Source organism: Brachionichthys hirsutus, chromosome 6 (assembly GCF_040956055.1).
Source record: "Brachionichthys hirsutus isolate HB-005 chromosome 6, CSIRO-AGI_Bhir_v1, whole genome shotgun sequence".
Lineage (NCBI taxonomy): Eukaryota > Metazoa > Chordata > Actinopteri > Lophiiformes > Brachionichthyidae > Brachionichthys > Brachionichthys hirsutus.
Genome location: NC_090902.1, coordinates 15181437 through 15195116, shown reverse-complemented (window position 1 = coordinate 15195116; position 13680 = coordinate 15181437). Strand labels below are relative to the sequence as shown.

The 13680-nt window shown below is 46.7% G+C and overlaps 1 protein-coding gene across 6 annotated transcripts in view; it reads left to right on the top strand.

The window, feature by feature from the left end:
- The first annotated feature begins 2782 nt into the window (after nucleotides 1–2782).
- The window catches only part of csnk1a1 (casein kinase 1, alpha 1), a 40832-nt gene continuing 29934 nt past the window's right edge, over nucleotides 2783–13680 (top strand). For all 6 annotated transcript variants that reach the window (XM_068740569.1, XM_068740571.1, XM_068740568.1 and 3 more), the window contains exons 1-3: nucleotides 2783–3465; nucleotides 3716–3822; nucleotides 13230–13356. In XM_068740569.1, coding sequence (XP_068596670.1) covers nucleotides 3343–3465; nucleotides 3716–3822; nucleotides 13230–13356 — 357 coding nt within the window. In that variant the 5' untranslated portion in view covers nucleotides 2783–3342. The remainder of the gene's footprint in view (nucleotides 3466–3715; nucleotides 3823–13229; nucleotides 13357–13680) is intronic.

Here is a 13680-nt window from a genome sequence, read left to right as displayed (position 1 = left end):
TCGCATTCACTCGAGTCCACAAAGCTCAAAGGCAGAATCCTGGATCCGTTCCTCTTAAAGACAGCTGCAGACACAATCGCTGAGCCGACTGCAAATATTCTCAATTTAAGTCTTCAAACTAACACGATGATGATGAAGATATTTATTAGATAGAATGTTAGAGTACAAGTACAGTCACACAGTAGCATGTATTACAGTACAAATACAGTCAAACATCCTGTCTAAGAGGAGCATTTCTAAAAGCCCTTGCGGTTTTGTTTCCGTTGAAAGTCCTTCGTACATAAATCATCCACAATTAACAATACAAATAAAAATAAATCCAATATTCAATAACTCAATTGATGCAACGTAACATTAGAAAAACAAAAATAAAATGATTTTACACCGCCAGTGCAAACTAACAATTAATCTAAAATAAATTACACCACTGATGCAAAATGACAATGAATGACCATAAATAACTTACATAAATTACAATAAATTACTAATTAATATGTGCACAATGCCTACAGTTTGGAAAACTGCATATGTTCTTCTCGTCCATCAAGGCGGAGACTTCTGATTTAAACAACGATCGTCTCATTTCCAAAGTAGCAAAAATAGTTCTGCCGTTGCAATGTTTTTGTTCTGGTAATGTATGTGAGCATCAGTCTGACTTTAGAGAAAGTGCTCGTTGTCCCGTCGCTGTAACAAATGGTGACTGGTGTCCTGGACAGAAAACAGCATTGTGGTTGCACATCTCTCTCGAGCTTTCGAATCAGCCAATCATCTTTAACGCAAACTCAGGTATGCTGGCTTTGCTTCCCGGGCTCTTTAATGGTTTAAAAACAACTCACTCGGTAGAACGCAATGTGTCCAAGCAGAGGGCCACAAATCGCACTTTCTGTGGAAAACTAAATTTGTTCCCTCAAGATTGCATTTTGGCTTCTAATTCATTTTCAATTTTAATAAATGACATAAACACATTCAAGTTAAATTTCATTTATATGCGGCTGTCTGTACATCTGCTCCCTCTGCAGCTCAGGCGATCGAAGTACTTCAGTCCGCATTTCAGATATTACAAACCACTTTGAAGGGTGTAAACGTGGCTTTACATTCCCATAAAACCAAATTCAATGCAAAGGTGTCCACCTACAAGCATTTGGGAATATGGATTGATGAAAAGCTTTCATTTATTGTGCATATCTCTAATTTACTTAAGGAACTCAAATTGTAGATCTGCTTTTATTTTTCGGAATAAATAGTTTTTTTTACATTCTCTGAAAAGAAAAAAACTTGTGGAAGCCACTTTTCTATCTGTTATTGATTATGGTGATATAGCTACCGTACCGTAGCATGCAGCCCTACATTTCATTTCAAACGTAAAATATCTCGCTCATCACTGCGTTGGACATCACTGAGTATTCGTAGACAACAACACTATATATTCATCTACATACCTGTCAACCAGTACGTTTTTGCCGTACAAAGTACGGTTTTTATGCATTTTAAGACGTGTACGGCGTAGAAGAAAATCTGTACGGAAAAACACAAATGTGAAAATTATGGTTACCATCCGGTAAGCACCGAATATCAAGAAACGGCAAAGCAAACGAGTTCGCCACGGTAGCCTCCATTCCGTATTCCTACTGTCCGCATGCGTGTGCCGCCTCGGTATTTCCCATTGCATCATTCCGATCACGTGTGAACAGAGCGAAAGCCCAGTACTACGTAGTTTTAAACTTTTTTTGGATACAATCATCAAGTCGCGATGTCCGAACCTGAATCAAGTTAAATGGAAGAGGCAAACATCAAAGAGTGGGAGCAAATGTCAGGACCATACGAGGGATTGATACAAGCTTCGAAGAAAGGTGTGGAATATTCGGATTGTGTTGCTGCAAAAAAGACGTGGAAATAGCTTCCTCCGGTTTCTATGATCTAAAGACGCATTTTGATACAAAGAGCCACGCCAGAAACGTAGACGTCTCGAAAACCTATCGATCAATGGATGCTCATTTTGCTCCTTTACATAATTTATTAAGCAGGTATAGAAGAATATAACGAAACAAGTGTAAATTATCAAATGTTAAACTGTATCATAATTAATAATGTCCAACTATGTACATAAATAAACGCATTTGAAAAAAAAAATATGGTGTACGATTATTTTGTATTTTGTAAGGAAAAAATCCAACGGTTTGTAAGGCCATGGAGCCGTGGAGGTCGACAGGTATCTATAAAACTCTGCTGGGTAAACTCCCAGAATACCTTCTTCCTATCAGCTCCAGCCTTCTTCCTATCTGTTCCAGCCTTCTTCCTATCTGCTCCAGCCTTCTTCCTATCTGCTCCCGTCGTTGCTCTCTCCGAGCCTTCGAGCGGCTGCGTTTGAGTGTCCCTCGGGCGTTCTCCGATCATTCACCATGCTCATGGAAGAACCGACAAAAAACTGTCAGATCAAAACCACTCATATCCTTTAATGATTTATGACTTTTAGAATGCAGTGGAAGAGGAACGCCCCTCTCTTTGAGACGCTACTCGCTTTGAATAAATGCCACTTTTTACTGTCGTATACTTCTTTTATGTGTCGTACCTGTTTCCTGAGCTTGCATGGCTGCTACTTTGGCCAGGTTTCTATTCTCAAACATATTTATAATCTCAATGCGACTTCCTGGTTAAATGGAGGGTCAATAAAGAAACAAAAGTTCAGAACGATAACCGCGTTTTACGTCGTCAGCTCGTCGGTGTTACTATTTCCCACCGCCGTGAAGTGTTCACGCGCGAGCGCGTCACCCACAGAGAAAGGGCAGGGAAACAAGATGGCGGAGTGAGCAGCTTATGCGTTGTACGATCGGTTGTGGCCCTTCTAAGTTAACCGAATGAACGCTGATGATTGATAAGTATTGAAACGCCAACGATACGTTCGGAACTTTGATTATAACGGCAGTTCGTGCCCCTCCGCGCAGAGGAAATCCAGCCAGGTTTTGCACGGCGTTAGCTCGATGCTAACGTTAGCCACCGTCGGATTCCATTTAGCTCCTACTTCGAGGTAGCTCGGTGCTTGTGCGAGGCCGAAGGGCTGCTGGGTTCCGCCTGGGAAGTGTTCGCGCCGACACCGGGACACGACATTCCGCGAACAGGTTTCAGATGGACGGAGATCAAAGCTAGCCTGTTAACGCGGACACCGGATTAATCGAAGTCATCGCCCGTCTCGCGTTTCGCACAGGCGACCATTGTCGGTGAAGTCCTCGGCGCGTTGCTCGTGATAGCACCGAGGGAATATAAAGGACTCGGCGTTTGGTTAGAATCTGGGCTTCCGCGGAGAAATTCCTAAAGCGAGCCTGCGGAGATTGTCGTTCGGTGGTCATGGCGAGCAGCAGCGGCTCCAAAGCCGAATTTATAGTCGGTGGGAAATACAAGCTTGTCAGAAAAATTGGATCTGGATCTTTCGGCGACATATACCTGGCGATCAACATCACAAATGGCGAGGTAAAGTATACCTGTGTGTCTGTGTGGTCGGGTAGTCGCTAGCATGATGCTAGCTGTGCTACTGGGAGGTTGCAACATAACTTCGCGAGCTAGCGCGTTAGCCCCGGCCATCAAGGCGCTGGCGACGCGGGGATGTGTCGCTGCGTGCCGGTGTTTGTGTTGGATCACTCCGCGCGTCCAGCTATTTCTCCCGACTGGTCTGTTTCTATTTCTCCTCGTCGTGGCTGAACGTGTTCTGTGTTGTTTACAGGAGGTAGCTGTAAAACTGGAGTCGCAGAAAGCCAGACACCCTCAACTGCTGTACGAAAGCAAGCTGTACAAAATCCTGCAGGGCGGCGTCGGCATCCCGCACATCAGGTGAGCCGCCGGCCCCGCGTCGCGCTGCTTCCTCGGGAAGGCTGATGGACGTTCCGCGGCTTCGTTGTGAGGCCTGTTTGCATGGCTAGCATAGCACGGATTAGCATGTTAGCGGCGTGTTTGCGGAGACTCCGTCCGGCTCGCCGCAGCGGAGCTGCTGCTTTATTGGTGAAGAGCTGCGGTGAGCGCGGAGGACCGGGCTGCAGGAAATGGCCGCTCCTCTTTGTTGTGTGTAGCGTCCAACATGTCTTCCTCTACGCGCTTAGAAAATGGCGGCGGCGACATCGGCGTAAACAATGATCGCAGCCGCGCGCAGGAGCACGTTCCGCCGCCAGGTCGCCGCGCTGGGGCTCAAAGCGCTGCCCGGAGCGTCCAGAGAGTCCCGGGAATAAACCGCAGCCTCCGAGCCTCGGCTAACAGCGAGGACGCGGCCGGGGGGGCGCTGCGGGGGGGGGGGGGGGGGGGGGGGGGGGGGGGGTCTGTAGTCCACGCTACCCAGGTCGGAGTCCTTCATGTTAGTATTTGCTCACACCGGAACGCGGTGGCGGGAGACACGTGATGGTTCAAAGGAGCAGGTTCTACTGGGTACGTTTACTTCGTGTGTCATTGGTCGTCCCTCGTTTATCGCGGGTGTGACGTCCCAGGACCCCCGCGGTAGGTGAGGGTCAGCGTAGTCGGGGACACGTTTGTATTTTTACCTTGATGAACCCTCCCTCTACTGTATTAGCCTTTCAACACGCCTAAAACACGTTTGTGTTCTAGTACAGTAACGATACTGCATATTTCTTACGCTCTTAAACACTGTCAATGCTACCTGTACTCTTAATCCTAAATGAGTAATACTGTACAGTATTATCTCCCTCCCCACACATGGTAGTAACTTTACCAGGCTAATGTGTGAGAGCAGAGCGAGGTACTTGCCAGAAGGTACTGCAATGAGGCTTGAACATGGCGATGCTGAACTTGCTGTGCTGTAATGATGGCGATGACGTTTACTGCACAGCCAATCAGACTTTTGCAGCTCTTCTGGTGGCGGCGCAATACTGTAAACGTGTTGTAATGTGTTTCTAAAGGTACTCTGTACCTTTAAGATGGCTCAAGATTCAGTTCCTCAATATCTCTGTTGATTATTGGCTGATGTTTGTGGAGTTAGACGGCCATGTCCGGTGGGGGTCTCTATCTCGCCAGCGAAGCTCGTCTGGATTGTGGATACTGTCGTGATCTGGATTTTCCCATCTTGTACAATCTGCATTCTATTCACTCACCAAACATCCCAGTCATGAGGGGGTCCGATACGAACCGTCATGAGACATGTCTCCTGGTTCTGATCCAGAATGAGGTCAGGGGAAAATCGGACATTTTATCATTAAACTCCATTTGTGAGCGTTGCTATGGCGACAGTTGCTGCAGGCTGGTTTCTGCCCTGCACGGCTGCGGAGGCATTGCTGAACTGAACGCGACCCACCTGTTCCACGTCTCACCTGATCGGCTGCTGCCTCTTTGGACCCGCCTATGGACGGTTCTCTGCCAGATCGTCCTCTCTGGTTCCTCGGTGTCTGTAGGTTCTCCCGTTCTACGCGTCGCCCCGTATTCCCTCGGTTGATATCTCGCCCGGTGCGTTTGTTCCTTTGCCGCTGTGCAGTGAGTATTTTCTGTTCACACTTTGATATCATTTTTTTTGTCCATTCGTTGCCCTGGACAACCAGCCTGTCTTCCTTTGGTGTTATCTTGTTTAGGCGGTGTTTTAGTGTTAAACCCTTTTTAGGTGCCTGGCTGTCTATTATCTTTCATTTTGTATATAAAGTACTTTCGTTATTCTTGAGTTTTTCCTGTTCCGCATTGGGTCTAAATCCTTGCTCAGCTAGTACCACCCATTTACTTTTCATTGTTGGTAGTATATTTACACGCCAACCATCTAGAACCTTGTGATGATGATCCAGATCACCATGTGGACGGTGACAATCCAGTTAGGAGGGGAACGAGCTGCTTGGGGGAGGTCTGTGCTCCGAGTGCTTTCCTTGTTCATTATCTCCTAACTGTTTTATTTTTCTTAGGCTAGAAAATGCTTATTTCATCAATAAAATAAGGGAAGTTAGAAAGTGTATACATCACGCGGAATCCCACAATAAAGCGGTAAATCGGTGTTATATATAAATGGATATTCTCAGCAAGGAAACCCGCCATGCTGTGGCGAGTGGGACGACGAACTGCTTTCTGAAGCCTCCTGCAAAGTGGCAGCGCTGATTTACCTTTTCTTCTCATGCACATGTAGCAGATTTGTGTCTCATGCCAGCTTGACAGCATTCATTAAAAGGTTTACACCTTCTTAGATTAAATAGTACAATAATTCAGATTCATGTTTAACTTTGTTTGTTTTCTCTCCTGCCAGATGAATTATTCTCAAAATACCTGTCAAAGGAGGTATTGAAACGAGAGTGCAGTAACTGTACAACTGCAGTTTTACAAACACAGGATATGGTGTTATCACCCAAAGTGCACTGGACTCTGCACGGCAGGGGCATCCTCATCCCTGAGCCAAACTTGTCTGACTGCATACCGGAATGGGACTGGATGTTACAATCCTTTTTTTTTACCTTGATAAATGGGTAGGGATTATAGTCATCACAGGGCAGGATAGAAGGGGCTAAGGGTTTCATTGGGGTCATCAGGTGGGCACCCTCCATCATAGGTGTTTCACTGAACAGGCCCACGACACCTCAAGAGGGTTCAGCAGCAACACCTGGCGTCCCGGGTGTGCCCCCCTCTGCCTTACCCCCTTCTATACCCCCTGATGTTGTCTCTGTCATTTTGGGGCCCAGCTGTTGTCTCTTCTCCTGATCCAGAGCCACTGGCTTGCTCGTTCAGCAGCACTGGACAGGGCTTTGATGTTTTGCCGTTGGGCCTGGCCCCGGATTCCCATGCCCCTGAGGAGACTAGTAGCAGTCCTGCCTACAAAGCCTCTGCAGCCCACTTCTACAGGGAGGACTGTGGTCTTCCAGCCCCGTTGTTCAGCATCCGCTGCCAGCTCAGCATACCGAAGCTTCTTCCGCTCAAAGGCCTCGCCTATATTATCCTCCCATGGCACTGTGAGCTCTATGATGTAAACACTTCGAATTGAGGTAGACCACAACACAAGATCTGGCCTGAGGTTGGTCGTGGCGATCTCCACCGGAAAGCAGAGTCTCTGCTCCAGATCAACAAGGAGCTTCCAGTCCCGTGCTGCTCCCATCTGTCCTACCTCTGATTTTGGAATACATCTTTTTTGTTGTTTTTCCCCCTCACGGACAAAATGTCCTAATGATGTAAGATGGGAGGAAAGGGGGGGCAGGGCATTGACGACCATTCTTCTATTCTCCAGTGCAGCTGCCAGACACTTCAGGACTTGATTGTGCCGCCAGGTGTAACGGCCTTGTGTAAGGCTAGTCTTGCAGCCAACTAGAATGTGCTTCAAGTTTGCTGGAGATGGACAGAGGGGGCATGTAGGATCTTCTCCGTACCATTGGTTGAGGTTCTGTGGTGATGGTAGCACATCATATGTCGCTCGCAGGATAAAGCTGGTTCGATAAGCTTCCATGTCCCACATCTCTCTCCAAGAGAGCTTGCGCTTCTCGACATCTTCCCAACGCATCCATTGACCTTGCTTTCCTTGTGAGACAGCCTTTGCACACCTTGCAGCCTGCTCCTCTCGGCGAACCTCCTCGACCACCAGCCCACGTCGCTGAGCTGGAGATGCCTTGCACCAGGATGGTTTACCCTCCTCTAGGCCAATGCCTCCTCTTCCCATTTGCACGTGGCCGACAATATCCCGGTGCTTAAGGGCTGATTTAGCCTGGTGTATAGCTACAGTTGGAGTCCACTTCCTCCCAGTTGCAATTGCAGGAGCGGTTTGAGCTACACAGGGGTCTCGAGAATCTGTCAGCATCATCTCCAGCCTGACTTTGCTGCTCTTGTATTCCTCTGTGAGGCTACATAGAGGAAGCTCCAGGATGCCTTTACCATACAGTGCTATGTTGGTAAGGCACCTGGGAAGCCCAAGCCATTTCCTGGCAAAAGAGCTGATGACCCTCTCCAGCTTCTCAACCTTCGAGCACGGTACCTCATAAATGGTCAGAGGCCACATCAGCCGAGGTATGAGACCAAACTGAAGACACCAAAGCTTCAGCCTGCCAGGGAGCATGGTCCTGTCAATGCTCTGAAGACCGCTGATGGCATCCCGTCTAAGCTGCTCCACTTGAACCATATCCTTAAGGGTTGCATCGTACCAACGCCCGAGGCTCTTGATTGGCTTCTCTAACACAGTTGGTATGGGCTCCTCGCCGATGTTAAAGCGCTGGTCTGATAGCTTCCCTTTCACCACAGATAAGCTCCTGGACTTGCTCGGTTTAAACCTCATCCGGGCCCATTCGATGTTCTCCTGCAACTTCTTCAGCAGCCGTCTTGTGCATGGAATGGTTGAGGTTAGAGTGGTCATATCATCCATGTATGCCCTAATGGGAGGGAGGCGCAAGCCTGGTTTTAGCCGCTCTCCTCCCACCACCCATCGAGATGCACGGATAATGACTTCCATGGCCATGGTGAAGACAAGTGGGGAAATGGTGCATCCTGCCATGATGCCCACCTCCAGATGCTGCCAAGCCGTGGTGTACTCTGCTGTTGACAGGCATATCTGCACGTCTCGGAAGTAGGCCCTGACGAGGGCAGTGATAGCATCTGGAACTTGAAAATAGCTAAATGCCGACCATAAGATGTTGTGTGGAACCGAGCCAAAGGCATTGGCCAAATCAAGGAAAACAACATGGAGGTCTCTTCCATCCCTTTTTGCAGCCTGGACTTGGTGCCATATCATGCTCAGGTGCTCCATGCACCCGGGAAAGCCTGGCATCCCCGCTTTCTGCACAGATGTGTCAATGAAGTTGTTCACTTCCAGATAGTTAGTCAGCCTGTGAGCCACTACACTGAAGAAGATTTTACCCTCTACATTCAGGAGACTGATTTGGCGGAACTGGCTAATATCAGTAGAGTCCTTTTCCTTTGGGATCAGGATGCTCCCTGCCCTTCGCCAGGCTGTTGGTATCGTCTGCTTCAGCCATACCAGCCTCATCAGTCGCCATAGGAAACGCAGGACATCTGGTGCATACTTATAGAGTTTGTATGGCACCCCGTTGATCCCGGGGGAGGATGCTGCTCTTGCTCGGCGTACAGTTCTTTCTACTTCACTCCACTTGGGAGGGCTGACGTCTAGCTGATGTTTTGGAGGATGTAACGGTGGCATGTCATGTGGTAGTGAGACCTGTTCATGTCGGCGGCTGTCGGAGTATATTTGTGATAGGTGGGCTTCAAGGTCTTCCCTTGTTGTTTGGAGGTTTCCATTTTTCTCCTTCGTGAACAGACCCTTTACAAACTTGAAAGGGTCTTTGAAGAAGTTAGCTCTTGCCCATTCCTTCTTTCTACGCCTCTTTCTAAGGTTTTCAGCTCTTCTCAGTACTGATAGCCGGTTCTTAATTTCTGCCTGCAGCACGTTTATGCCCTCCTTCTCTTCCTCTGTGGTTTTCCTCCACTGTTTCTTCAGCTGCCTTCTTTCTTTGACCAGTTGAATTATTTCCTGCTGTCTCCTGGATTGAATAGGGATGGATGGTGTTTTCTTCCTTTTGCTTGCAGCTCCGAAGCGTTCAGCTCCATAGTTGTAAATGAGCTCTCCCATTCTATCCAGTTTCTTCACTGCATTTCCACGAAGCTGCTCCAACAGCAATATGAGGTCTGTGTTGACTGTTTCCCATACCTTTTTGTCACAGGATTTTGGCCAGTTAATGGGTGACTTCCGCTCCTGGGTCTTCGTTTCTGTTGCATGATGTTGTATGCTAGGCTCATGGTACTCTGCTGTGCTTGATTCCTCCTCCTCTTGGACAGGGGGATTGATGTCCTGCGGACTATGGTTTACGTCCTGCCGCTGAACTTCACTTGACTGACTGACATACATAAAGTGCAGTTATGCTTAACTAGTTAAAAGGTAACCAGACAAACTGATTTAACAGGATCTACAAGGTGCAAAATCTGCTGTAACCACAATATGAACAGAAACAAAATCCTTTGTGGACAGCGGGGGGGACAGCATTAACTCTGCTTTTTAGCCGTTTCAAATGATCATTTATACCGGAATATGAATATTATCGCCCATCCCTAATAAATAACGTAAGTCACTGCCCGGATTGAGCGTCTCCGTGCCCCGGGCAACTGTTAGTCGCACCCTGGACGCTCCAGCAACACCTGCAGCCCGCAGGATGGACAAAGCAGCTGTAGACACGACGGAGGTCGTCTGGTCTACAAGAAGACGGACGTGAAATTGCTACGTTTGTAGTGCGTTTAATGATATTCTGGATAGAAACTTTTAGATTTGAACTCGCGTCTCCATTTAGAACAAAGGACTGTTGCATAAGAGAACAAGCAGAATATTGCATTGCTCTATCTTGTGCATATTTTGAAGCCGCATGTACAATAGAATGAGTCATGTGCTGGCGAGTCGGGCTACATGTTGGAGCCTGTCGAACCTGCTTGTCCTGCTGCCGCTCCCTTGCTCTGACTCACCTGTGTGTGTTCTCCACCGATGACGGTTTACTTCCCTATTGCTACGGTTGATTGTTCACACAACCTGTAGTCTGAGACTGAGCACGGTCATGACATTTGGGAGATACAGGCACGCACAGCTGTTAAACTGGATAATATTGTGTATTGGAATTGACTACTTCACTAAATAACTTGTGTAAGACAGACAGTAAGTATAAGTAATCAGAATCAAAGACTTGGTTTGTCGCCGAGGGCTCAATTATGAAGAGAGAGAGCAGCACATTAAAGAGCAGGAGAAGATTCACACGGGCGGGTGGACGGAACCAACCCATTTGAGTGCTGTGGCGGTCTTACTCCCAGCGACTATCAGAGTTTACTGCAGGGCAGAGTTGGCGTTCTGAGTTCGAGTTGTACAGTGATACGTGTGATACGTACCAAAAGCTGAACGTGATCCCTGACAAACACAAGCATCTACCTCTGCTGTGTAAATATATGTACAAAAATATATAATTATAAGCGAAAAAATCCGTTTTGTTTGGGGGTCTGCGGTGTTGTTTACATTGCAAGGCATTCTGGGTGTGACGTAATTTGGTTGTCGCGGCAGCAGCCTTTACAGCCTGAACCACGACGAGGACAGTGAGGAAGAAGACCGGTGTGAAAATGGAGATTAAAATCAACGGGAGACCTCTCGGTTTGGTCGTTCTCACTGCGGCGTCTGCGTCGCCATGCCGACAGAGAGAGAGAGCGAGTGCATCTGCTGAAAAGAGTTCCGCCTCTCCCCGGAAACAGAGGCAACTTCCTTGACCCGAGAAAGCGTTGGAAAATGAATATAAGCTATTGAAGAGTAATTAATTCAAGAATGTACGTTAAAGGACTTTATTCAATTAAACATCACAGCCAAATTCTGATTAACGCAGCGCTTACCGTATTCCCATTCTTGTCTCCAGCGTACTCCTAAATACATGATACACAAAATACCTGTTTTTGCTCTGTTACTGTTATAAACATGTTATAACAGGCTTGTGTTGCCAGACTGGGCTGCAACCTTTTTTTTGTCCTGTGCATAATGTACATGTTGCAAATGTGTTGTTCTTATCAGGCTTTTTGAAATAAAGCCACACGGGGGGGCTACTTTGCTTAACATCCTTATCTGGGGGGGATCTTTAAAGCGATCCCTTACGGGTCTAAGAACTCAAGAATTTACCTCTACTACGTAAATACATAGGCAAAAATATATAATTATATGTATATATTTATTTATAATTATTAGGGGCTGCAAATGTTGTTTACGTTGCAAGGCATTCTGGGTGTGACGTGAAACGGCCGTAGTGCCCAGCTCACTGCTATTGTTTAGCCCAAAAACATTCCGCAAAAAATAGTGCAGCATGTATAACATGTTCACAAGTCAACATGTAATAACAAGAATTAACGTGTAATAACAAGAATTAACACGCCTCAGGGCGTTCAGTGGCGGTTTATTTTGATGAACAAAAGCATTTCTGCTTTTTCACCAGACAGGCGACTTGTTTTATCTACATGTCCATGTCTACTCGGCAAGTAGGCGGGGCTAGCAGAGCAGAAGGGGACAGCGGCTGACTTTCAGACCTTTGCGGAGGTAGATAAGATCGTTGGGCTTCATATGGAGGAATCGGCCGATCCCACAAAATGAAGGAACTCTCTATGCTGTCCCTTTTCTTATCGCCATGACTACGTTGTTTTTGTTGACAACGGAAACCGAATGTGCGGTTATTTGTTCGCATGCTCGGTTGTGACTTTTGGTTTTTCAGACAGCCGAGACCGAGCTGGTTTACAGCACAAATTTATAGATTGGAAAATTTTACATTGAAATTGTCACAAAGCTGCTGCATTTTGTCTTTTTGCGCTACAAGAACTCAAAGCTGAAGCTCAGGACACCTCATTGGTGGTTTAGCTTGTCCTGATAGTTATTTTATTAACGACCTCAAACCTCTTCATTTCCTTTCATCTGTAAAAGCACGATCCTGCTGTGCACTTTATTTTGGTGAGAGGCTTAAACGGGTCTGCAGGTAACCTGCTGCACAAGTTTAGTTTGTGTTCAATGAGATTGGAACACTGGGGGGGTACACCGTCAGTTATTTCAAATAATCTGTATCCGTATCCGCAGGTCAGGATTCTTTTTAAAGATCGGTGATTTTGCAATCAGAGCCACCCCCCCCCCCCCCCCCCCCATTGAGATGCACCAGTAATTCTCTCTCTCTCTTGCTCTTGCTCACTGTCTCTCTCTCTCTCGCTGTCTCTCTCTCGTAACTACATTGTCTGAAAAATATTACTTGCTCATCAAGATGGGACAATAAAAAGATTCTAAGTGACTTTATCATGCATACAACTTGGCGAGAGATTTTTACGTGTGTGTGTGTAACCTAATAACATGACAAACTGGCTGCAGCCTTTGATTTTCTTGAGCATTTGCTGGAACCCGCCCTGACTTGTATTCATATCCAACTATTAATTATTAGCATAATTACTGTGTGTTCTACTTGCAGCCTGCTGCTAACACATTGTTCGTGTTCCACTATGTGAACTGCATGCATTGATGAAGGTTTATTGCGAAACTCTAATTCCATTTTACAATATTTTCCCTACACTTGGTTCACTACGTCTTTCATTCGTTTCGAATTGTAATAATCCACAATGCTGCTATTTCCCGTTTCCTTTATGGGCCTGGCTAATTTCTACTTTGTCTTCCATTTTTCCATTGATCAAGCTTACTGCTGTCATAATGCAGCTAAAGAGACTTCTGTTCTCAACCACTTGGCTTTTGACAAATGAATATACCAGAGATCAAACGTGTGGCTTTTTCTCACCAGGTGGTATGGCCAAGAGAAAGACTACAATGTCCTAGTCATGGACTTGCTGGGACCCAGTCTGGAGGATTTGTTCAACTTTTGTTCTCGCCGATTCACGATGAAGACTGTCCTTATGTTGGCAGACCAGGTAACTTAATCTTTCTTTCTTTACTTATAAGTGACTGAGTTTTCCAAAACGGCATCAGCATGCCTGAGGAGCGAGTGTAAATGAGAGCTGTCCGGTTGACCGAAAAACCAACTCGGTCTCGGTTGTCTGACAAAAGTCACGACCGAGCATGCGAACAAATAACCGTACATTCGGTTTCCGTTGTCAACAAAAACAACGTAGTCACGGCGATAAGAAAAGGGACATCATAGAGTCCGATTCCTCCATATGAAACCCACCGATCTTATCTACCTCCGCAGAGGTCCGAAAGTCAGACGCTGTCCCATTCTGCTCTGCTAGCCCCGC